Source organism: Lates calcarifer, linkage group LG21 (assembly GCF_001640805.2).
Source record: "Lates calcarifer isolate ASB-BC8 linkage group LG21, TLL_Latcal_v3, whole genome shotgun sequence".
Taxonomy (NCBI): Eukaryota; Metazoa; Chordata; class Actinopteri; family Centropomidae; genus Lates; species Lates calcarifer.
In genome coordinates, this window is record NC_066853.1 from 4,197,510 (window position 1) to 4,223,023 (window position 25,514).

The 25,514-nt window shown below is 40.9% G+C and overlaps 2 protein-coding genes across 4 annotated transcripts; one reads left to right on the plus strand and one right to left on the minus strand.

The window, feature by feature from the left end:
• Window positions 1-243: 243 nt before the first annotated feature.
• Window positions 244-8,611, minus strand: gucy2f (guanylate cyclase 2F, retinal). The gene is made up of 18 exons (XM_051065462.1): window positions 7,773-8,611; window positions 6,861-7,162; window positions 5,926-6,324; window positions 4,979-5,145; window positions 4,758-4,860; window positions 4,316-4,396; window positions 3,961-4,137; window positions 3,680-3,836; window positions 3,330-3,479; window positions 2,954-3,102; window positions 2,664-2,827; window positions 2,356-2,548; window positions 1,938-2,112; window positions 1,438-1,536; window positions 1,233-1,327; window positions 1,067-1,152; window positions 747-842; window positions 244-336 (listed from the first exon to the last, which is right to left on the minus strand). The coding sequence occupies exons 1-17, from the start codon at window positions 8,512-8,514 to the stop codon at window positions 770-772; spliced, it is 3,312 nt and encodes a 1,103-aa protein (XP_050921419.1). The 5' UTR covers window positions 8,515-8,611; the 3' UTR covers window positions 244-336; window positions 747-769.
• Window positions 8,612-13,213: 4,602 nt separating this feature from the next.
• Window positions 13,214-20,396, plus strand: tsku (tsukushi small leucine rich proteoglycan homolog (Xenopus laevis)). 3 transcript variants are annotated; one of them, XM_018698934.2, is made up of 3 exons: window positions 13,214-13,484; window positions 17,586-17,897; window positions 18,412-20,396. In XM_018698934.2, the coding sequence occupies exons 1-3, from the start codon at window positions 13,470-13,472 to the stop codon at window positions 19,150-19,152; spliced, it is 1,068 nt and encodes a 355-aa protein (XP_018554450.1). In that variant the 5' UTR covers window positions 13,214-13,469; the 3' UTR covers window positions 19,153-20,396. The 3 variants fall into 3 exon arrangements, with proteins under 3 accessions (XP_018554450.1, XP_050921412.1, XP_018554451.1); XM_051065455.1 differs by lacking the exon at window positions 13,214-13,484 and adding an exon at window positions 13,837-14,155; XM_018698935.2 differs by lacking the exon at window positions 13,214-13,484 and adding an exon at window positions 16,745-16,900.
• The last annotated feature ends 5,118 nt before the right edge of the window (window positions 20,397-25,514 follow it).

The following is a 25,514-nucleotide window of genomic DNA, read 5'->3' on the forward strand; positions in this document are numbered from 1 at the left end:
CAGATACGTAGGCAGGTAATGCGGCAACTCTCATTACATTAGCGTGGTTGCATTCTGCTGTGCTGGCTGCAGGCAGATTAGCCAGTCGATGGACAATCCTCTTAAACAAGTCTGTATTAAGCCACAGTGAGAGTGGTAGTGATGGTGCCCTCTGTGCTCTGCCTGCCCCTCCAAACTGTTTGTCTCTTTCTTTCTATGGATGTGTCCTCCTCTCTTCTTTTGCTTCTTTCACATCTATCCTTCCTTCCCTCTCTTCACATCTTTTTGTCCACCTGCCTGTTGGCCTTGCGAAAATGTGTCTTGATCTCCTCTGTCACCATTTCCTGCCAGTTGTCCCTAGAAAAGACAAAGTGGAGTTATAATCTATATTCAATATTACCAATTTTCAAGCAGAGCTCTACAATGCAAACACATGAAATGAACATGACCACAAAGCTGACAAAAAACACAAAAATACTGCCCTAAACAGTAAAATGAATGTTAAAAGTTAATTAGGAAAATGTGCCAGCAACGATGAAAGCAAATGAAGCAAACAAAGAGGGCTCCCCCCAATCTGCTTAAGAAGATGTAGAAGGTGATAAGATCAAGAGATTAATGAGACTAGTAAATCACAAAGCAATCACTAAGGTTCAGAACTCAGTGAAAAGAAATTGTGCCTGTGCAGGCTCAAGGGTTGTAGTCACATCAAATTGACAGCCACGGTAACATTTCCACAACACAACACCAGCTGGCATGCAGGTCTCTACCTCCTGTGTTTGGACTAAGAAGGTCAAGCCTTTTTCTCAGCTTTCTTTCTCCTGTATGCAGCTATATCCTCAGGGTTCAGCCCGTGATTGTTTTCCCTAAAGTGACATGTGGACAGTTGCAGCTTGCGTGAGTCCAAAACATATCAGTTGCAGGTCAATGGCATTTATGCAGTTTTAGATCAGATGGGAGGTGAGTCTCAAGTTGCTCCTCATGCATGTGTTCTAAATATTATGTTATATTACAAAGACTTTGTATACATCTTGTTAACGATTCACTCTTGCCAAGGGTAAAAAGAAAAACAGTGACTAGAAGCTCTTACCCTGGTTTGATCTCTGGTGGTTTTGGCAAAGGCTTTGTAAAGTTTGTTTTCCCCACGAGCCAGTATGTCTCTTCAATACCTTTACCCTGCGAGAAAAAAAATGAATCAGAGACTGTTTCCTGTAATTTATTTGCTATAATTACCAAACACTGAGGTTCAATGTTACCTTTAACTCTGTCTTGCCTCTGACTTCTATTTTATAACCCTCATTAAGAGAATGGAGGATCTTCACAGTGCTCAAGTTCACATGGATTCTATAAGCTGAGGGAGGAAGAAGAGGAGGAAAAAAGAGAGAGAGAGAGAGATCGGACGGAAACTAAACATGAAAAAACACAACAAAACACAGGGGGAGATGTGTTCAGGTTACTCACGCAGCCCAGTGGATTCCATACGAGAGGCAGTGTTGACAGTGTCTCCAAAAAGGCAGTACCGAGGCATGGTCAGGCCTACCACCCCAGCAACACAGGGCCCTGCAAACACATATAGAAAGAAATGAATCCATTCTATGGGGGGAAATATTTATATGTAGATGAATTAGATTATTTTGATTTGATTTGATTTCTGTTAAACCTGTATTAGTTACTATTTTACCTGGGAATTTTATATCAAGAGCCCGTGCTACTGCAATCCTAATAAGTAGTATCAATGATGCAGGGGAATGGATGGATAAGAGCAAATGTTATCTGTGATGTAGACTGAAGTTTACGTGTCAAAATCAGTCCCACAGTTACCAGTCACTATGGAACCTCTGTGAAGTTAAATTCTATTCATTCTACAAATGGCTGTGCAGAGGCACTGAACAACTTGCTCAACTGAAGGCTAATTAACTATAGAAGAGGTGATGAGGTCTCTGGCTTTGAATGGGACTCACCTGAGTGGATTCCTATTCGTATCCTGACGGGCACATCTGGCATGTGCCGCATATGGAAGGTACCCACAGAGCTGAGGATGTTCAGCGACATGTTGGCGATCTCAGCCGCGTGCTTGTTCCCATTTCTCTTTGGCAGACCTGATGCTACCATGTAAGCATCACCAATGGTCTCCACCTGGGCAATGTGAATGTGTTTATGTAGTTATGGACACATCAGTGTGTGTCACTGGTTACTGTATTTGTACTGCAGACACATGCGAGTGAATAACAGGGCCTAAAACAGTAGCTCATTAAGTGCTTGTGCTATACCTGTTGATACAGGTGCAGGTTGAATGAATAATGCGAAGATGCTGGAGGGATGCATTCACAGGCCGTAAACTCAACAAGTTTATTATGAATATCAAGCATGCTTTCTGACCTTGTACACATCGTGGCTACTGAGCACGGCGTCAAACAGAGTGTAGAGGTCATTGAGAAGGTCGACCACCTCGATGGGATCACTGAGCGAGGAGATGGTGGTAAAACCTACAATGTCGCTGAAGTAAATTGTCACCTGGTCAAAGTACTCTGGCTCTACTGTGGCACCGGTCTTCAGAGCCTCAGCCACAGAACTGAAGACAGGGAGGGGCAGGAAAGTTATGAGAATCAGATAATCAGATAACAAATAAGACATTCATTTCCTAACTTCACAGTGTGGATTTGATCATGGTGTGTGAGTTAACTCACGGTGGGAGCATCTCAGACAGGAGTTTTTCTGTTCTCTGCTTTTCCACCTCCAGCTCCTCTGTTCTCTCTCTAATGAGGTCCTCCAAGTTAGAGCTGTACTGCTCCAGCATTCTCAGCATGGAGTCAATGATGTTGGTCTTTTTACCCTTGTTGATGATCTTGAACTGGTTGTAAAGAAATAACAGAATCAATAAACATCGTATCATTTTTTAAAAACTGGTTTATTTGAGTGAGACAATAACTGTATGGTTTGGAACAATAAGGCAAAGAGGACGTCTCCAAAAAGTTACCCTGTCAAAGATCTCATCAAAGGACGGTCTGCGGTCGGGCAGTTCGCTCCAGCACTGCTTCATCAGCTGGATACACTCCAGTGGAGCCTGGTCTGGGGCCACAGTGGGGCGGCACATTGGAGGGGGCTTCTTCACCTTACGGATGATCTCTGGTGAGGAGACAACAGCGATAGGACACATTAATCCAATGTCAAACTAGAATATGTATTCTGTCACATTGTTGGCTGTGAGATCTGCTGCATGGTAGACATGTGAAAACAAACAAAAATGTTGGTGGTGTTGCTGAAATTTCACATTCTACATTTGACTACTCTCAGACTTTTTAAAACTCCTACTCTCATTTGTCTGCATCTCTTCCTTTGTGGTGGATACATACCTTCAGGTGGTAGACCCAGCATGCAGTATGGCGGCCCTCTGACCACCACCTCTTGGAGGATAATGGAAAAGCTGTACACATCTCCTTTGAAGGTCCCTTTACGTGAGCTTGAAAGGTCCCTCAGGAACTCTGGAGCTGTCCAAAATAGATCTGAGTGGAAAAGAGAAAGGACTTCACACCAGCCAATGGTACCAAGTTTTAGCTATGTGTACCACTGGACACCAATGAAATAAAGCTATTGTGGATGATTCACATTTGCTTGTCCAAAATAAAAGGTGTGATTTCCTCCACCAGGTACCAACTGTACTCTACATACAAACAGCATTTTTGTATGAATGCCCTGTTTTTACCTTCAGGTGGAGGTTCTTCTATTGGAGCTTTCTGGGAGTCCAGGAGCTCATTGAAACCATAGTCAGTGATCTTGAGGACGAAACGCCCATCTACCACACAGTTACGAGATTTTAGTCTGCCGTGGGGGAAATCTTTGTGGTGAAGGTATTTCATACCCTGGAGGCAAAACACATTAAACTCACATTAAATATCAGCAGCCAATTCAGGTAAAATTCACACAGCAAAATGACAAGCATGGCTGTCACAAACCCCTCAGGTGGTTTTTGTCACAAATGTTTACCTTGATGAGGTCGAGCAGAAGTGAGGACTTGAACATCCAGTCTAATTTAACATCCTCATTCCTAAGCAAGTCCTGCAGACTGCCCCGGGAACAGTGCTCTGTCACCACCGCAAACATTGAGCAGTCCGAAAAGAAGCCCAGGAATGGATTGACGTTCTCGTTTCTCAGGTCCTTCATCTGAGAGAGCATAGGTGGATGAACAGGTTAAAGCAAGGATGGATAACCATAGCCCCATATTATTCTACAGTATTTATCTTAACAGGAACTCCATGCCCAGCTTTTAGCTTTTAACAGTGTCTAACTTCAATTCTGTGTTTGTGTTTTTTCCGCCACAGGTGAAGCCATGTTACTCTACCTTTGTGAAAATCTTTGTGGTGCTCTGCTTCACCTCCTTGAACTGCCCCTCCTCAAATTTCTTCAGCCAAACCCAGTCACCCTGGAGGAGAAGCCACATTGTTACCATGACAAAGGAACAAACTTTTGTTTTAAGCATTGTCTTCCACATACACGTTTTGGAAAATTATTTTTACCTCTACTAAATGTGACAATATACCATCTTTGTAAAAATTAACAATCCAAACAATAAGCACTGCTGCCTGTTTGTCAACTCACCCACAATCACTATGTGAGCATCTGCTTAATCTGACAGGATCTTTGGGCTTGTTTATACAAAAAAGTCAAAGTGATTCAATTAGAAAGTAAAAACCATGAACTGTAACTTAACTCTACCTCATTTAAATACTCACCTTTTTTATATACTGTGTACAAGTACAAAGACTCTTTTCAGTGTTACCTACCTCATACACAGCTACATTGGTGGTCTCATGAGTTGCTGTCTGCATGCTGTTTACAGAGTGGGAGCGGTCTGCAGATTTCTCCTCCAGAGCGCTCTTGGACTCGCTCAGATCTTCTAAAGTGATTTTCTGTGGGACATCAAACACCAGAGAGAAGCGAGTTGTATCAGTCATTCAGGGTGTTACGTCAACAGAATGCTGAGGATTAATTGTATATTGATGACTATGATACAGAAATGATGCTTACCTTTCTGCTAAGCTGTGGGTTGATAAAAGTGAGATCCTCTAATGTCAACACAATCCGATTGGGACCTTTGACCAGCTGGATTTGTTGGAGTCGCCGCCTGTCAAAGAGATTTAGAAATGATAAGGAAATCAGTTTTATTGTTTTCTAAAACTATCTCAGAGGTCATCTTTGGAGGAAAGCAAGATTATGAAAAAGTGCCGCTCATCCTTACAGGAGACCTACTTTTAGTCTAATACCAGCATATGGTAGTCAGTATGGAAGACATTTAGTAAGCGTCTGAATTTTTATGTCTGTAAAGTCTCACTTACATGTTTTCAACAGTATTGTTTTAAGTATATTAGGTGGGATGCAAAAAACTATTAATAGACATTTTAAAAGGTTTCTTTGACCTATTAACATAGATCAAGATTTCAGTGGGGTGGTTTGAACTCCATTTTTAAATAGGTTATTGTAACCCTCTTGTGGTTGCACCACCTTCTATGAAATGCTAGCCAAAGTCAAACTTTAAAAACTCAAGAAAATGGCTGACTATCCCTTCAATCTTCCTTTTTATATTCTCAAGCACTTACACAGAAAATCTATTATTGCACATATCACACCATCTAGTATGAAAATGAATCTTTCCTGCTAGGAAAGATTTAGACGAAAAGAATGGAGAACGACAAGCCTTAATTTTACATAACATGAATCTATTTGTATTTGCAGGCTGTACCTGATGTAAAGACTTATGCCAAGCCCTCCCACAGCCAGAGTCAAGATGACAGCCAACACCACTATGATATAGGTGACCTCCACACCTGAGGATGACAACAGATAACTTGATGGTGTGGGAAATGAGGGTGGAGGAATAAATGACAAAAGGTACAAAGAGAATGCCTCTGAAGACTAAACACATCCATATAAGCTGTGGGCACCCATATTCACACACAAACATGAATGTGTACACATGCCAAAATGAAATGTTTTACCTCCGGTGCAGACGGCGTTCTTTTCAAACCAGCAGTTGGAATCAGATGGTGGAGGGGATCCTCCTGGAAAATTAATGGACCTCCCAGCAAAACGAAGCACTCCAGATATTAGATCCACTGAATAAGTCTGGTACAGCTGACCTCTAGTGTTATCAGTGTCCAGGACTACATAGTTGGTCTTGACATTCCCAGCTTCGTCCACCTGGATCTTCTGATTGAAACCGGTGAAGACTGTGTTCCTTGTGAAGTAGGCCAGGTTCGAGGCTGACAGCTGCGTTCTTGCTCTCCTGGCATTGTTGATTGAATGGGCCAGGAGGTAGATGCTGTTATAGATGGTCCCAAATAGTGGGTTAACCTGCAAGGATGATCAAGGGTTGTTGGTCGGAGCATGTTACTCTATTACTACCAATATCTTAAAATGGCATCTCAAAGTTGGGCTAAAATATTACATATATGATTTTTTGGTATGAGCAGTGTGAGTTCAAATAAGATGTATCTGTAAAAAGGAAGGAAGGGCAGCAGGAAACCCATTCACTTTTTGCTAATTACAGGGCATGTGATACTGATATTCATTCCAAAATGCACAAAAGAATGAGCAAATTCTGAACAGTCTTGTAAAAATTAGAATAAAGTCTTTGTGTATCCTTCCTTGTGGAGCTGTGATGAATAAATAGCAACTTTTGAACATGCTGTTGCATGTATTGAGGACTATGAAATTTGTCCCACCAATCTCTATTGGAGTGATACCAGAGAGGGATCAGTATGCTTTATTACAGCAACCATGAACTTATTCTATGTACATATGGGCATGTGAATATGGTTTCCAGGCAGACTTAAGACAGTGGAACGCCATCTTTTAATTCCTTGGTATGACCTCCTAATAGTTCGTACCTGCTCTGCCTGCACCGCTATTGCCAGTTCCCCATTCCTCTGGGCTGCAGTGAACGCCTCATTGAAGGACAAAGGCTCAGAGGCAATGGTTACAGTGAGCACAGCATCGTAGGCCTCCTTCAGCCTGCTGTTGTTTTGCAGCGGTTTGTAGGTGACATTGGTGTAGGGCACACTGTAGTGGAGAGTGTCATAGGGAACAAACACATATTTCCCTGATGTCAGGCCCATTTCCTGTGCTTTGAGAAGGAAGATGGCCTGTTGCTCTCCTCCAATCAGGACTGAGTGCATGCACATGATTATAACTGAAACAAAGAAAGAGCATAATTATTAAGTATTAGTTTTGTGGGTATATGTAGAGCGATAACATGACTGACCTCAGTATTATAAGGTGATGAGTATGAACAAGCACAGTGTTGTAAAGAGTACTCAAAAGTCCTTCTCAGGTGGAGTGACTGTAATGTGTTTACAGTACTCTCACCCTTGGACAGCTGCTTTTGAAGCGACTTCTTTCATTCATAAGTTCTGTCTGTATGTCTGAAGCTAAACCACTGGTTAAAATGATTTGAAAAAGAAAAAAGTGCTCTGGTGGCCTGTGGGATTAAGGCACTGATATAAACATAGGCAAATGAAGTTGCTGTGCCATTTCACCTTAACCTCAAAGTGAAATCTGCAGAGTCAAAATGGCTTCCTGGTCAGGTGGCTGCGTAATAAGCCCTTTGCAGAGGGTGCATACTACAGGGAGGTGAGAATATTCTCCTGGGGCAAATCAGGACAGCTGATGGTTTGATATTTTGCAGTTATGCAACTTGTTCACCTGTGATGTAATATCTGCTCCCCATGTTTTTATATTACAGCTCATTTACTTCTATACATCCTGTTTCAATACTTGATTCGTTTTCCTCAAAGACTCACCTCTGACCTCTCCTGCAGCCTGGATCTTCCTCAGTGTGCTCTCAACCTCTGTCTCGTTTATACCGATGGGTGTCACCAGGCTAACGGGAAGCCCCTTATTCCTCAGAGCAGTGCCCACTCTCCCAGCAGTATCCACCCAAATATCCTCGTTGGATGAGACCACCACAACATTCGCCCACCTAAAGTGTTTCAACAGGGTGAACAACACCTCAGCGGAAAACGGCACCGTCCTGGCGAAGGTCGGGTATCCCGTGGCGCGGTCCAGCTCGAGGTTAAGACAGCCGAAGGAGAAGATGGCCTTATCCCAGTTCTTGCCCAAGAGAGAGGCTGCAATACAGTATCCGGGGTTGGTGGGTCCCAGAAACGCATCCGCCATTTGCTCATAGTAAATAAAGGCGGTGAGAGCTTTGGAGGTTTCGCACGGCTCCTGGAGGATGACAAAGTCCATTTTCAGGCCCAGATCCAGGTTCAGGTCTCCGTTAATCCTGTTTACAGCAAGCCTGGCGGCCGCAGCGGGCTGGGCCCTGTAGTACACAGGGTCGCAGTTCCAAGGCCCCAAGACCCCCACTTTGAATATTAAACATCGGACACAACACGGGAACGTCAACACTCCGAGCAGGACCCATAACAGAAAGTTATAGAAGGGCAGTGCGGTTAGAGTTGGTCTGCTTTTAATGATGGGAATACATGGATGGTTGGACTCCCATAGCGCCCCTCTGAAATTTGGAGGAAGCTGTTGCATTGTCCTTCCAGGGTGTCCAAGGTAGTGAATCTTTCGGTTCACTTTTTTATTATCAAATATACCAGTGACACCTGCAAAAAAAGATTTGAAAAATGTTATAGGAAATGAACGTCTTCGTAATAGAATTATGAGCCACAAATGGATGAATTTAAATAAGTTGATAACTTACCGTCTCTTGGATGCCATCGGGACAGCTTGGAGGTCCGATGAGACAATCTTACACAGGCGTCCTCTCGGGTCTAGTTTTCTGTCTCCACGTAAACCCTCACCTAACCATCCCAAAACCTTACCTATTCTGTCCGAGGAGCCACGCTCTTGTCGTTCAGGCGAAGACACAGCCAAATCATCGTGTTTGGATTATGGTCTGAAAGTGACAGGCAGGGCTCGGGCGCTGCGTCTGTCGCTGTTTGGAGACAACTTCAGCACCCTGGAGAGCTACTTACGTCCCGCAGTCAGCGCCTCTGAAGGCTCCCGTGCGTCTCCACAAGCACCTCTGTTCACATGCAGCATATCTGAACTGGTTTGCCCTCAGGTTCTCTGTCTGTCATGTGTCTTTGAAGGGGAAAAAAAGATATCATATATTCCAAATCGAAGCAAAAAGCAAATCCGGTCAAAGAATGCCTTGTCTCTCCCCAGAGGACGTTTGTGATCAATAACAATGGAAAAGTCTAATAAATATGGGAGGTCACTGTCAGCTACAGGCCCATTCAATGAAATCCCTCCAAAGTGACCCGCGGCCAAAACGTAGGTGTTACTCACTAATCCATTTTCAGTGAGGCATAATATAAGAGGATTGACAACAGGCCTTAGTCTACTCTAAAAGCCTTGTTATCATGCGTGCTGGAGAGCCAACAAGGCCTTTTCCCATCAGTTAACATACTGATTTTCTTTCTTATCAGACATGATAATATGCTTGATAAGTAATTAAAATAATCTCATAGAAATACTAAATTATAGCCAAGACCTGTATGTGAATATAAACATTTAGTATACCACCATTTTCTTGCCATGGAGACGCCTCAGCCATTTTGCGCTGAAACACCTGAACCATGTTTTAATTGGTCTAATATGCCCACAGTACAACAGGTCCCACAGATCAAATGAATTTGAACCCTGGTGGAGTGGGAGTCATTAAAGATAACGAAGGGCTCTCCCTGCGGGTCCCCTGAGTTCAGCTGCATTTTGCTTGCGTGAAATCTGCCTGCCTGGCAAATGACTCAGAAAAACTGGTTGCCACAACATCAACCCCTGGATAACAGCATTAAAGACAAAATATGGACTGGATAGATCATTCCAGTTGAGATGTTGTAGATCATCTCAATCATCAATGTATCATTTTTATGTGACTTTTGATGAGCTGCAATTGGCCCTTGCAGCTATATGATGTAGGAAATTAAAATACATTAAGGGGAAAATAATAAACTCGTTAAGACAGATTCAGTATGCTTATGCTCAAAAGAGTTTTAGAAGCTGTTTAGAAACAAGAGTGAATAGTTCAACCAACATCAGGCTGCAGTGTGTGTGTGTGTGTGTGTGTGTGTGTGTGTCTGTGTGTGTGCGTGCGTGCGTGTGTGAGAGAGAGAGAGGGATAGAGAGAGGGACTTTTCCACTTCTTACCTTCTTCTGCTCTTTCTCCAACTGTTTGTGTAAAGGAAACAGTTAAGGAACATAATATAAGCTTTACAGAAACACTACAGTTCACAGTTACAGAAATATTACACTGCATTATTATGCACATGGAGCTGGAAAGTGAGTCCACCTTTGTTGACCCATATCCCACATAAGCTGATGAGCCTCTTAAACGTAACACCTTGACAGCGCTGTCCCGCATCCAGGAATAGAGGATAGAAATGACGACTCAGCGCAATGTCCACCCAGTGAGCAGTGAACACAACACATGAGGTGCTGCTCCTGAGACCAGCTCTGTGCTCTGTATTGGATACAGTGAAAGGAATCACAAATATTCTCTACAAGCAAAATAACAATTTAAATTTCAAAAACATTTAAATCATTCAAAAGGTAGATAAATCAAACCACCAGATGACGTATCAGGCTCCAAAGTCACATCTCTCTCATTATACTGCATGCAGCTAAGAGGCAAATGCTGTGAGGGTGAAAAAGGAGATAAAACAGGATCAGTGAGGAGCTGGAAAAATAAATACACCATTGAAAGGTAAAAGGAGCCACCAGGCAACAGACTATTTTTAAGTTCCTCACACTTTTTATATTAATCTTAAGGTGAAGTGTGCCTGGGAAAATGACTGACATGGTTTAACCTGTAGCTATGAGGTTAAAAGAAGATAAGATTGACTATATTCATAAAATGAAAGGACTATTCTTTTTAATGAGGGAAAGTGGGCCTCATCTATATCCAGGCAATTTTGACCAACAGTGTCAATAAAAATACTTATTGTCACTTTTGGGATTACATGCTCAACAAGATACATGCAGGATCAACAGGAATCTCAGGCCTGTGCTGAACATTATTTACAAAGAAGCTTTTTGAAAGTTACTATAACATGCAATAGGCTAGGACTCGAGGTCACAACTAAGCCATGAATAAAACGGTGCTGATGCTATGATAAAATGGCAGCCGCACCTATGTCTGCCAACATGTTTTATTTCCTTTCGTTTTCGTGTTTAAAAGTGAGCTGGTTTATTTGAATTGTCTCATGAGCCTTCACATTGTAACTGCAGAAAGATTTTTTTTTTTTTAAGAGGAATGCCTTAACTTCTGCTGCCATCTAGTGGACATAGAGTATGCAGTTACTGTATCTTGCACTGGGTTGAAGGGAATAATGGACTTGCATCAGGAAACCATTAGCTTTTTGGATGCTAAAAAATTGCATAACACTACTTCTAACCTAGATTAAATAGGGATATTATCCATAATATTCTCCCTTAACAAAGCAGCACAAATCAGTTAAGAGGAACTAAGATGTTCTGAGTAAAAGACAACATACTTTTTGGATTTTTCTTAAGCAGAAAGGATCCATTATTAGGTTATTATGTTAAAAAACAACTCTCTGCAAAACTGCTATTAAAACTCTACTATTACTACTATTCACCCTCCATAGTATATAAAACATCTGGGACATGCTGTACACTCCACTGGGCCTTACATCGGCACACGATGGCCTCAGTGTGCTGTAATGGACTGTGACTGAAGAGACAATGAAAACTAATAAAAATGAGCAAACTTCTGGAAGAACTGAATGTAAGTGACAGGCTAATGTGTATATAATTACAATATCATAAAACATGTTCACTTCTGACGTGTTTACATCAACTTATTTTCTTGCAGAAGCTCTGATCGCTTTTTTTTTGTACCTTTTACACACTGGTCATACTGTCAGGCAGGCAGACTGCATTCTGTCTGCCTCAGCCTCTGACTTATCAGCTGTCACAGCCTTGAAGATTCTCAGACACTGCGACATACAAGTGGTTTGTGTATGTGAACAAGTATGTCAAAATAGCTTCCTCTTTCCATCACAACTTACTGCATTAAAATATATCTATTTTGCAACACTTGTGCAACACAATAATCATGACTGATCAAGAAAAAGAAAGAAAAAAATCTATGGCCCCTTAGTGTGTGTGAACTCCTGACTGTGCATGTGTGTCTTGTACTGTATGGGTGTGTACTGTGATGCTGTCATGGTCTCACAAGCAAAACAATGGCCGAGGGCTCAGATGCAGAGTGGAGGCCCCTCAGCATTGTGTGAGCAGCAACAGATGTTCACCATAATTCATCACACTTGACCTTTGTGTTTCTGAGCCCTCCTTTTTGAGGAACTTGTTATCAAGTCTGATGTAACAGGACACAGCCTAATGTCTCCATAGATTTGCTATGGTCTGCAGTACAGTAATATGTACAGGAGTTGTCCTGCTAAAGGTGTCAGGCTATCTTGTAATATTCGTGTCTATATTAGAGTTTAGAAATGATTGAATTTCCAGATTTAGTTTTTCCTCATAAAACAGTGTAATGACCTTTTTCTAAGTGAAACTGTGTAACATATTTTGTACATTACTTTATATAAACCTGCAGGGTCTGTCCTAGCATGGTTTAAAATATGCAAGGCAGATATGCTGCGCAAACAGTAACAGGAAACGTCTTGGTTTCCGCTCACATTATTTCTTTTATCAGTTTAATCAAAATGCAAACGTCAGGCCAAATGAAACAAACCACCGCCTTGTTGCGTAACACTGCATTTCAGTTTTTGTTTTCATGTGGGTTTGTTTGAGGCGACTCCACTAGAGTGCGCGCCGATAAGAAGCGTCAACAGTACCCGAGGCAGGAGAGAGAAGGCGGAAGTTACACGTGTGAAGCGTTAAAAATAAAAGCGTAATATTAGTTAATAGAGCAAGTTAGTCTGTCATAGACTTTATAAAAAGTCTATGGTGTGTGTGTGTAAAATTAAACAAACAAACAGATAAAGAAAAGATAAGGAACGAATGGAAATTACCAGTCTGAAAACTGAAGATTATAACATGGCTTAACTATACGAACTACTATGGAGAACAACAGTAGCCTTGACAACATAATGAAATAAAAACTGGCAGCATTAACAAAACTGCATGACTGTATGGCAACGGAACTTATTTCGTGCAAATATCTGCTTAAACACATAGTGAAACTTAAGTTGAATTTGAAGCGCTTTATTTTGGAAACCGCTGACAGGAAATGGTCTTATTTTGTACGCCGGTGTGCTTGACGGTGGTAAAACGAGCCGAAGCCACAGTACCAGGCTGGACTTTATGGGATGGGAACAGACGAGTGTGCCCCAGTGTTTCCAGCTCATGGCAGTTTATTGCGGCGGAGCAGACACACAGAGGGATCTGCGGAGCTCATGTAGACCAGCAGGCAGACTAACCACCGGGACACAGCGGCGCTGCGGGGGTCTGGAAAAATGGGAGCGGTGAAGTGAAAAACGACCGAAAAGCGCACCGTCTGGATGAACGGCACCAAAGTAAGTTACTCGGAACATAGGCTAGCGAGAAAAGCGGTTTAACTAGGACAGTTTTTCTTCTTTTACTCCTCTTTTTTGTTGGTCAGAAGCAGTCTGTGAAATCCTCGTCTACCAGCATTGTAGTTTCGGACAGTGGACCAGATCAGGTTTCACGTTTGCCTCTGTTTAAGAAACCGCCCCTGGTGTCCCGACTGAACTGGCCAGGGTCTTGTGTGTCTTTACCGCAAATTATTCAGACACAGAAGAGGAGGAAAAAAAAACTTTATGGAGTGTGCAAACTCCGGTGAATGATGCGCGCAGAGGTGACATGTGGAGCTTATGATTGACAGCTGGAAGGGGCGGGGTTGACACCGAAGGTATGATTAACGGTGCTTAAAGATACACATGTGATAAATGTGTGGGATATTTTATCCGTTAAGGCACAGCGGAGGTCTCTGCTGTCCGTGGTTTGCCACGTACGGCTGCAGGAAATTTGATCTGCAGAGGTGCCCATGCAGACACGGAACACCCGCCCCTTCGTGTTGACTTCCCAGGAGCATGGCATGGTGATTCACTTTGTGGTAACGCAGAGAGGGCAGTGACAAATTTGTCACAGTTGGTCAGACTTTTTATGATGTAGAAGGGAAAAGATGCCGGAAAAATCGGCGTTTAAAGCCAAAGAGAAGATCTCAGTAAGTATGAGTTCTTTGGTTGGGATATCTGCTGGAAGAAGTAGATTACTACAAGTAATAACGCTGCAATGTAGTCAAGCACTCAAAACATTATTTATGTAGAAGTACATAAGTATTATCAGTTAATAGGGCACCAGAATAATCCTTGTCTGTGGTAAATCATTATATCTAATATTATTAGATTATTATTACTGACTGTGTAAGCAGCATTTTCATGTTGTAGCTGGTGAGGTAAAACTTCTGATGGAGTAAAAACTACAATAATTCCCTCTGAAGTAGTAAAACTGCCATAACATGGAAATACTGAGTTAAAGTACAAGTACTGAAAAATTGAACTGAGACTTTCTCATTGACAAAAATGGTCATTACATTTAGGCCATGCCATTAGCTACACCGCTTATCAATCTTTGATCACTTTTAAAAAAATATTGTCTCTTCTAGCCTCATACTTTGCACTTTGATGAATTTGATTAGTTTCTGTGTTTGCAAATGGGTGTATTCACCGTGACTGGAGGCGTCACATTGCTGCCTAATTGTTTTAAAACACTTAAGCACCATCTATTTAATTTAATCTCACTGCCTCCTCCTCAGTGTCATGCATTAATTTGGCTTAAAAGGATTAGTGTGGCATCCATCATTTAATTACACAGTTTTCAGCTTTCAACCTGAAGATTAAATGGGGGAAGAGTGGTCTCAATGACATGACGAATACATCAGAGCACTGGAGGGATACTGAACGAATTGAGGGTTAGATGGGGTCTGACACAAATAAATGTGTTGAATAGAATTCAGAAGATATCATGTTTGGCACATTCGCTTTGTTTCAATGTGCATTAAGTCTCTTACTTTTCACTGTCAACAAATTTGCATGTGATAGATAAAGAAAAGCCTGCTGGAAAAAAAACTCTTATTTGACTTGAGATAAGTGTATCGCTGGTGGACAGTAATAGTGGTGCTTTTATATTGGCTTTTGACATGTTAAATCAGTGTGTTTACACTGATAACACACTAAGGTAACTGGATTATCTCACTGACAAAGTTTTGCATAAGTCAGTATGTTGTAGTTGCGAGGTGATGAGTGAAAATTATGCTAAAAAGTAATCACTGCTGTATACATTTGCTGTATGTTGGTAAATAAATAAGTAATGGTTGATGGCAATCAGAGGACAGCGGAGGTTGTTGTGCTGCTTTCCCAGGATAAAAAGGTGTGAAAAGACTTCTGAAAGTGAGAAGGTGTCAGGGCGTGATTTCACAGGCATTTGCCAATTGTCCATTCAGGGCGGTTCACAGCTCTAACTGCCGTTGCCGTTGGGTAATTGCAGTAGTTAGAATGAGCCTGATTTGAAGGCAGCACCAGCAGCAGTTTGCTGTTAGCTCAGATTTATTAGTGAGATGTTGAGAGGAACACCTGGTGCAGAGAGTTCACAATCCTTGCCGAAGCAACAGATGTAGCAAAGGATGCAGGAGAGGAGAGAGGGGCAGATGAACGTAGTTGCAAGACCACACAGAGGTGACGAGCTGATGAAGACCCTGTTATTTGCAATGAGGTGAAACAAAGCTTGCAGCTGCAGAGAGGGTTGATTCAAACCTGTGATGTATACAAAAATGAGAGTTTAGCAGTTTCTCTAGAAACTTTAGGTGTAAAGTTAACTTCCAAAAACACTATGCAGGAAACATCAGACTGCCATATCTTGAAAATACAAAGAACTCATTAACCAAGTTTGTCCTCTGTCCTTTATATGGTTTATTTATTCTATGGGTGGACACTTCTGAGGAACTCAACGGAGGAAAAAAAATCAGAGTACAATTTGTGTACTCAGCTTAATTTGACAGTCATAAAAATTGCCCATTCCTGTTTGGTCAAACCCTGCATTGAAGGGATTCTGGCCTTCATGAAAACTTAATCAAAAGTTACTTAGGGTCTAGTTGAAAGCGACCTCAAATCAAATTTATTACTATCATTAATTAGTTATACCATTTATATAGAGAACAAAATAATAATTATATATTCATTATGATTAAAAACATTTAACAGTAAACAAAAACCCCTGTGAACTTACTGTATGTTATCAGAGCTTCAGTAGACAGAGTGAGTGAAACATTAAACTAAAATCATTCAGCTGATTACATTTGTAACATTTGCACTCAGTAGTACAACAAGCCAGAGACAGTAACAAGTTTAAGGGTCAAAACAAAAGAAACACTGCACAGAGGTTAGCAGCTCTGTCTAAGTGGACTTTGAGCCATGGTAATCAGCCTGCATATGTTGAGCCACAAGTACTGTTCAGCTATGTAACCTCATCCCATTACATAATCTAAGATGAATAACCTTAACCCCAGTTAGATATACCTGTTAGCAGCCGTAACCTAATACACTGAGTGCGACTGAACTGCACACCCTAAAAGACAGTCTGATCAAATGATCAGACAGCATCATCGTCTTACTAATTTTTAGTTTTTACTACCAACCGTAACCTTAATCCATTTTAATTTCTCACATGGCTGTAAGGCTGTAAAACGCTGGGTTATATCTTTCACGCGCGCTCTGCTGTGTCACGTCTGAGTGACTTGACCGTGACTATTCATTTTTTACCTATTACACAACTCTTAACCTCTGTCCACTTTTCATACTTATGTGAGTGTTTGTGTCAGTGTGTACACATTGCTTGCAAGTTGAACAGGGTGAACTCTATTCAGCTTTCATTTACACATGAGGGATACACATAGAGGGATAACTGAAAAAAGGTATGACAAATTCTTCTCCAGTTATACATATTTTTATTTACTTATTATATATTTCTGTGTACTCAGTTTTTTCCATTTCTTTCAGAATTGTTTGAATGCACAGACTTTGTCTTTTTGTTTAATTTACTTTGTTTCATTCTGAAGCTTTCCTTTCTGCTGCTATTGGTATTGTAGTATCAGACTATATTTTTGAATGAGAAGTTGTTTCTGAATTCATTTTGTCTTAATGCACTGATGCTCACATTTCATTTTTCCTGATTTTAAGATGGAGCAGAGATATTTCAAGAGCCTTGATTCATGATACACTCTTACACTTACAGCCATGCATACTCATTGTAGTGAGTAAACTAAGAAAGTGCAAATGAACTCTTTGATCAAAGAAATTAGGTCACACCCACAGGGAAGCCAAGAGGGAGGGAAATTGGGGCTACTCAAGTTGCACAAAAAGCCTTAAGTCTTTTTCCAAAGATTAACAAATACAAATACCAATTACCTCCTCTAATTTCTGTAATCATGAACAAGGTGTTCTGATATGATCTGGTGATTGAGGCTGTGCCCTGAACGTTGATTTGAACATGATAAAGGATGGTTGTTGTCTCATTTTCATTTAACATTCCAAACCTCAAAGGTTGTGGCATGTTTAAAAAGGTTTCAAATGAAAATAATTAATTTGTTCTCTCCTCAGGGCATAATGGTACTCCTCCTGTGTTTTGGCCTGTCATTGCTGGCGGCCGTCCAGTCCAGTACTGTCAAGAACTGCCACCCTGGCTGCCGCTGTGAGGTGGAAAGCTTTGGGCTGTTCGACAGCTTTAGCCTGACCAGGGTGGATTGTCGAGGGTTGGGACCCAGCACCGCTATGCCTGTCCCCATCCCACTGGACACTGCCCACCTGGACCTGTCCTCCAATGCCATGGGCCCACTCAGTGACACCATGTTAGCTGGTCCAGGCTACACCACCCTTGTTAGCTTGGACCTCAGCAGCAACCATATTACAAAGGTTGGTGGTTTGCAAAAGTCACAAATAGACCTTAAAACGACACTGAGCAACTTCAACTGGTTCAACTTGCCCAAGTAGATTCTAGAGTATGGGAAACGCTGTAGAGTTTTTACTAATTTTACACAGCACTGTAGTCTGTTCCAAGTAGCTCTTTGCAAAACCAAACTATTTCGATCCGTCCATTTCAGGAGCCATGAGGTAACATGGCTACCTTTTTTTTGGTATTATTTCGTAATCCAGTGGCTGTGGCTACCATTACTTAAGCTTGTTGACCAGAAAGCTCAGAAACAATGACAGCCAAAGTTACTGTTGTAACTAGAGAACTGCTGAAGTTGGTGTTTGAGTGACAGCAGAGGAAGCACTAACCTCAAAGTCTGCAATTTAGACTTTTCCACAAGGCTTAAATTAAATATATTAATTCACTGTATCTCCTAGTCCTACGTACAACTCATGACTAAAAATGTTTTCTTCATTTTTCTCTTTGTTAACCTCTTCCCTACCATCTCATTTTCAGGTAAGCCCCAGTGCTTTGTCTAAGCTGCGTTACCTGGAGACTCTAGATCTGAGCCACAACAACCTGGAGAGCCTTTCCCCAAGCTGTTTCTCTGGCCTCCCTCTGGCTGATGTTGACCTCAGTCACAACAGCTTCCTGGAGTTTGACATGGATGTGTTCGCTACTAAAGTCAACAGTGAACCTGTCAGCGTGGATCTGTCTCATAACAAGCTTGTGTCAGTCTCCACAACATCGCATGGAAGAGTATTACACATTCAAAGCTTAAATCTGTCAGCAAACCGGCTGTTAATTGTACCAAGGCTGGCAGGACTCCCGCTGAGATACCTTAATCTGGATGGTAACCCTATCACACAGATCCATGAGGGAGCCTTTGCTCAGCTAAAAGATCTGGTTTATTTATCCATCAGTGGCCTCCATGAGCTTCAGGAAATTGAACCTTACAGCTTCAAGGGCCTCCAGAGCCTCCAAGTTCTGGATCTCTCCAATAACCACAAGCTGAAGACTCTGAACCCTGCTGTTTTCAGTGGACTAGATTCCCTGCAAGAGCTGAATTTGTCAGGTTCTGGTGTGGCGTCCTTGCCAAATAACATGCTGACCCACCTGCCCAGTATTAAGAGTATTACACTGGGACGAAGCATCCACTGCTGGAGGACCCAGAAACAGGGACAGTTCCATCGGCAGCTGGGTCAGGTCCAACACAATGAGGTTCTGACCTGTAATGTGGAGGGCATCGTTTTGTGAGGCTGTGCCTGTGGACATGGACCACTCCTTAACAATCCTAATGCCAGAGCCGTGCCTTATCTGCTTTGATATGCAAATCTTTTTTTCTGTGTAACTCTTAGTCAATTACCTCTGGAACATGTCTTAAAGGATAATTGCAGCCTTCATGAACTCTGGACACAAGTATCACAAATGCTGTACCTTTTAGCAACACAACAGCAAAATGTACAGTATTTTACATAACAATCTCTTTTATGTCTTAACATACAATATAGTCTAAACTGGTAGAAAAACTTTCATAAATCCAAAACCTTAAGTAATGTTCATACTACATTTAAAGTGGGACCATAATTGCATAATTATTTGCACTTATTCTAGTCACAGATTTAAAAAAAAAATGCACTTACACATTGCCAAAATGTCATCCAGTGTAACACAAAACCATAAGTTGACCACTAAGAATTTTCATTTGACTTTGAATGTGATGCTTTATAGAAATAATTAAAGAAATAGTTTTGACATTTTTGGTAAATACACATATTTGCTTTTTAGTTGAAAGTTAGATGAGAAGATCCCTCTCTCACATCTGTTTGTTCAGTGTGATGCTACAGCCAGCAGCTGCTTAACTTAGTTTAGCATCACAAAGACTGAAAGCAGAGGGGGACAGCTAGCTCACTAATGAACCACAACCTGTTGCTTTTACCCTTCCTTTTTTTTTTAACAGATAAAAGAAAGTGGATGGATTTTGTTACCTTCAGACAGAGCTAGGCTAGCTGTCCCCTGTTTCCAGTCTTAGCACTTAGCTAACCCAACTGGTTTGTAATAGCTTCACATTTACCACACAGACACAAGAGTGGTATCAAACTCATTATCTAACTCTTGGTAAAAGCAAATCATTTTCTGAATGATTGACCTGTATAATTCAAGGACAAGAAATCATTTATCTATTGTGGTCTGGGTGGGAAGCTTATAGTAAAGACTTGTTACACACACTGTGACAAAACCAGTTGATGGTAAAGATCTTTCTTTTGTCACACCCACAAAATGTCCATTTTATTACTTGAATTTACTTCCACAAATATTTGCCCGAATCTGACAACTTGTCCATTGTGTGGGGACAGTTTCTCTTCATAATGACACTAAGTTTGATGTAAAGCCTTTGCAAGTTAGGTGTATATGTCTTTTGATATGATGCTCACTGATTTCTGTTCCGTTTGTTTCACTGATATTATGCAACAAGATTAAACAAGCTGTGTCCATGTTGACTGGGGATTTTTTGAACCTTCTGTCATACCAGTCTACAGTAGAACAAGAGAGCTGGACAATGAACTACGACAACTTTCACATATTAAGTAATCAAGTGATGCAGGTATCTGTTGATCTTTAAACACCCAGCTGCACTGTGCTGTCATCTGTAACCTTACCTTAGCATTCCTGTGGTATTTCCAAGATGATCAGCCTCAAGACTGCATAATAGGTTTTGTGAATGTCAGCTATTTGTAAAGGCTTAAGTGTTTTAGTTTTGAGATTTGAAAGGAATCCACCTTTTTCAGCTGGTTAATTGAAAGCCAGATAATCCCAGTCTTGGTGTAGAGGTTTATATTTGTATGTATGTAACTATATTGTATATAAATTTATAGATGTACACATATATACACACATATGTGTGTGTGTGTGTGTATATATATATATATATATATAAATCATATGTGTAATAAAGTGACTATTCTCACACTTGTGGTTTGAATGACTGCTCTTACTCATATTCTGTATGATGTAAGCATGGCAGCATTTGCTTGATGTATTTCAGAAGAGGAACATAAACACACATTAAAAACAAAAACCAAAACAAGGAAAGATTGTGTCAGTGTTAACACTGTTTAACATTTTGTTGAAAATCCAGTTTTTCAAAGCAGTCTGTGGTTTGTTTCTACATACAGGACTGACTCATAGCAGGGTGTGACTCTACAGGACAAGAGGGAAAGCTTAGATTTCAGCAGTTTAACCTCACAGCAGTTTCTTCACTTTTTACAACTAAGTAACATGTTGAGTATAAAGCTTTTTAGCTTTTTTTGGGTTGCTTGGTTTACTTGCAAGTGTTTGGATAAAAAGACTCATACACACACACTTGTGGTCTTGAATGATCCTTAATAAACACTATAGTGGGCAGACGCACCATGGCTTGGCAGGTTACCAGCCAAGTGTAGCATGGTAACCTGCCAAGGAGGTGACTGGGAATGAGACAGGAAGTGAAAGGAGAAAGAGAGGAGAAAGAGCTTGGTTTCAGTCACGGCAGCTTACTGATCTCCTGTGTGTGGCAATGAGTTTTTCTCCTGTGAGACAGAGAAAACATTCATTATACCCTCCTTTCTGTGACATCTTTTAATCTCCAAGACACCCAGAAACAACCAAAATAAATAAAAAAGAGGCAGACTAAACTGAGGGATTTTCACAGATTGCATCAGAGTTGGACTGTCCATGTTATATCCTGAAGACTAAGCTTGAGAATATAGAGCATCTCTGGTAGGTTTTTAAACAAGCCTAAATTCCTCCTGTTGTCTTGTGTTTGAGTCTATTTATGTCGGCATATGTGTGAATGTGACTCTATTCTCTTCAAGTGAGTGGGAGGCTGCCTGAGAGCCCTCAGTGGATTGACCCCATTACAGAAAACATTTCCAGATGTTTGGATTTTTTTTGTCCATCTCCTGAAGAGCTGGCATGTTGAGCCCTAAGGAACCAAACATCCATCTCAAACTGCCCCGGCTGCATTCAGTAACGCTTGCTACAACACTGTGAAATTGCAAACACACTCTGGGAATGCAGCAGCATAACAAGTTAGGACAGAAATCAAAGTTTTTGCCACTTTGGTCCCTGTATTGTTGCTCTCAGGTCCAGTGTGAGTCATGGTTGTTAAGTATGAGATTATGTCTGAAATTTCAGCTGAAAACAGAACAAGAACTTCATCAGAAAGCTACACTGAATATAGATCAGGTCACACGTCTGTTTACATTTAAGCTTGCTTCTAACAGTGTCCCTCTGTTTAGTCTGGAACAGGCACAGATATGTTAAAAAGCAGCACAAATGCATTGACATGCAATCTGTATGAAACATCACAGTCTAGCTGGCTGAGAAAAACGATGTTAAGAGAAATCACGCAATTTGAAGGGCACTTGTCAGGATCTTTTTACAGCTAGTGAAGGTGAAAAAGTTTCCCACAGAACTGGAATCGATAAAGATCTTGACTGAAATGTTGACATTTGTTTGATACTGAAATTTGGTTTCCTAACTGTTGACATGGAAGAGACAGGGAATTCATTTCCCATAAATACTTCCTTGTAACATATCTAAGGTTTCTATGATAACTTTCTACGTTAAGGTAAATGTAAAAACTTCAGGTTTTATCTCCTCGTGACACCTTGTTTTTGTGGTTTGAAGTAATGTCATCACACAAATACAGTATACACAGCCATACAAGGAGGAGGCAGTAATCAGGAGAACAAAGTAAAGTTGAAACTGGGTCAACAGACACTTTGAGAGAGTGTGTCGTGTTTTCGGTCACGCTTTCATCCCATTTCTGGAAAAAAAGGATTTGCAGGTACATGTTATGTGCAGATATTTGTGGTGTAATTGCCACCAAACAAACTGCAGTTCATATTTATCGGAGTCTGAACAAGATACAACAGGATTTATCTCTTGAGTCAGCTTTTACCGGATAAAAACTGACTTCATCTACCTGTTTTTCTTGTGCTTATATGTTTTTTTTTTTCAAAGCTCACCAGCAGCAGAAAGACAGTTTTAAACATCATAATTAATGTTTGTTTATGAAAACAACTTAATTTAGGCATGCTGTTTGCTTTATGGTGGCGTGGGACGTGAGTGAGAAAATCAAAAGGTAAACACTTGCTTCTGCTGCAGTGGTTTGGCTTTGAGTTGTAATTACTTCAAAGCAGAGGGAAGCTTTGAACCGTGTATAATTAATTCAGGCGAGCAGAACCAGGGTGTCTTTATTAAGTGCTCTGTTCTTGCCTTGAACAACTATCAAACTAATGTAATTTGACCTTCCCGCACAGATCCTCTGGAGGATCAAGCTATCCAAGCAGCTAATTCACTTTGCTTCAACAATGAGCGCATACTGCTCCCAACACTGGAAGGTTTTAGTTTTCATTCCCGGAGGAGGCTGTGAAATCCAAGAGTGTGTATTTAGAAGCATGTTTCGAAACAATATATGTAGAATTTAAGAGGTTAATATTTGAAAGTTTACCGACCACAGTGGTATCAATGCCCTGAATGCCGTCTGGCTTTTCAGGCCACCGTGACAATGGACACCAAGGCACTGTGTCAGCGTGCTGCAGCTCAGCACAGAGATTTTGTATTTCAGACAAACAAAAGATCAGCTCAGCTTGTCACAGTCCACAAAGATTTGCTTGTTTTCCTGAGAGCCACGATAAAGCTGTTTAAGTTTGTACCACTGTATGGCATTGTTGCATCTTCTATAAATCAGTTGGATAAAAAATAGGTTTCTGAAAGTAGATACTTAGATCTGACATGAGCCACGTCAAGATCAGATATTGCTGATACAGACATTTTGCTTGCACTGTGCTAATAATAATAATATAATTCTTCATTTTTCCATCTCTTAAATACCAGAGACAGTGTGACCCATCCACATGTCAATAGTTAATGTTGCAACTGAAGGTGGAGTAACCTTCCCTTTCATATAGCAACATTGTCATACCACCATGTGCTGCACAACAGCGACTACCCCTTGTTGAACAGTTTCAGGTTATCAGTTGCTGAATCTATAGCGTTCGACATCAGGTATGTGAGAGAAAAGCATGACTTTGCTTGTCAGGGAAAAACTGTGGGTCATATTACTCTCACTGACAACTGCCTCCTATTCATTTTGGCTTACATTGTATTTTGTAACAGAGTATAATCATTAAAAATAGGCGGATTCATACAAAGACTGAAATGAAACGCCAAGTGAGCTACTACTATATTTTCTTTCAAATCTTTGACTTTTAAGACAGTTACACTTATTTAAAAACTAATATACTGCTGATAGTATTTCAGAATGAAATCATCCCTTACACTTCTTTTGGTAGTCTGGCTTGATCTTTCAGGATGTGTGAAATCTGTTTTTTCAGGAGAAAGAATATACCTCACAATATATAGTACAGACAAAATATGCACTGTTCTCGATTAAGGCCTTGCTTAACTGCTGGTGTTCATATGGTAAAGATAATAATCAAATGCCTGAGGTTGTACCCTTTCGTTAACATGATCTAATCTAAAAAAGGCTGCAGCAAAATCCACTGTCACCCCAAAGAGATAAAAGTTACTAAATTTATGAGTCACTTTAAATAGACTGGTCTATCTGGTCTGATTTACCTATAGGCTACTTGTAGGTAAAAACCTAACTTTCTGTACATTCCAGCACCTAGGAGGAAGAAAAACAGACATGGTGCCTTATCAGTGAAGCACTGGCAGCTCAGACTTTCTCTATCCTACTCAAGGAAAAGTAAGAATAGCAACAGACAGATGAGATAATAGAGCCAACAGTACGCACAAGGCAAGAGAAAATGATCAAGGTGGAACATAAGCTGAATAGATACACAGAGGAGGATGATATTTGCCACTATCAACACTAAGCACACTATAAAAATCACATTCATCAGCACTATTAAAACCAGGCGAACAAGACTCTTACCTCTCCCGAGGATGTTGTGCCTACCTGACCTGCACTCTAAGGCCATATTGTAAAATGTGTATATATAATAATATATATATATGCACACGTCTCAGTTTGTCTGGTAACACAAAGTGAGACAAAGTAAAAAATTAACATTGTGATCCACCACTTACGTAAATTAGAAATTTAAAGTTATTTTTTAAAATATACAAATAATAGGCATGTTTCATACAGGAGAAAAAGTAGAGGCAGGTCTTTCTTGGTGTTTCATAAACCTTGCTGCCTGCCCACACACAATTATCAGAGCAGTGTAGGAACACTGGAGCTGCTGGACAACAGCAGGAGTCTTGCATCACCACCTCTCATATTGGTGGTCTGAGGAGGGAGTTTCCCAGAGGAAAAGGGATATATCCTGACTCCACTGCCCTCTTTGTCATTCTCCTCCATCTGGTTTCCATCAGGAGCTGCTGGGCTGGACTATGTAAAGGTTCTCCTCAAAGGATACCACCTTTTTCTACCCCCCTTCCAATGCCATTTTTCATTGACCTCTTTCAACTGTCTCTATCCTTACTCCACATTTTTCTAAATCTTCTGCTCACACAGCAGTGAATCCTCTGTAATGTAGTTAAACATTGACTTAGCTACACTTCAAATATCAGCAAACCCAGCATCAATACACGACCTTGTAACC

Coding starts and splice junctions, on each gene's coding strand:
- gucy2f (XM_051065462.1), bottom strand. CDS start 8,514: ATGCAACAGCTTCCTCCAAATTTCAGAGGGGCGCTATGGGAGTCCAAC. Junction 4,138..4,315: donor CCACAAAGATTTTCACAAAG/GTAGAGTAACAT, acceptor ATGCTCTCTCAG/ATGAAGGACCTGAGAAACGA. Junction 2,549..2,663: donor CTGTCTGAGATGCTCCCACC/GTGAGTTAACTC, acceptor CCCTGTCTTCAG/TTCTGTGGCTGAGGCTCTGA.
- tsku (XM_051065455.1), top strand. CDS start 14,114: ATGCCGGAAAAATCGGCGTTTAAAGCCAAAGAGAAGATCTCA. Junction 14,156..17,585: donor AAGCCAAAGAGAAGATCTCA/GTAAGTATGAGT, acceptor TTCTCTCCTCAG/GGCATAATGGTACTCCTCCT. Junction 17,898..18,411: donor GCAGCAACCATATTACAAAG/GTTGGTGGTTTG, acceptor TCTCATTTTCAG/GTAAGCCCCAGTGCTTTGTC.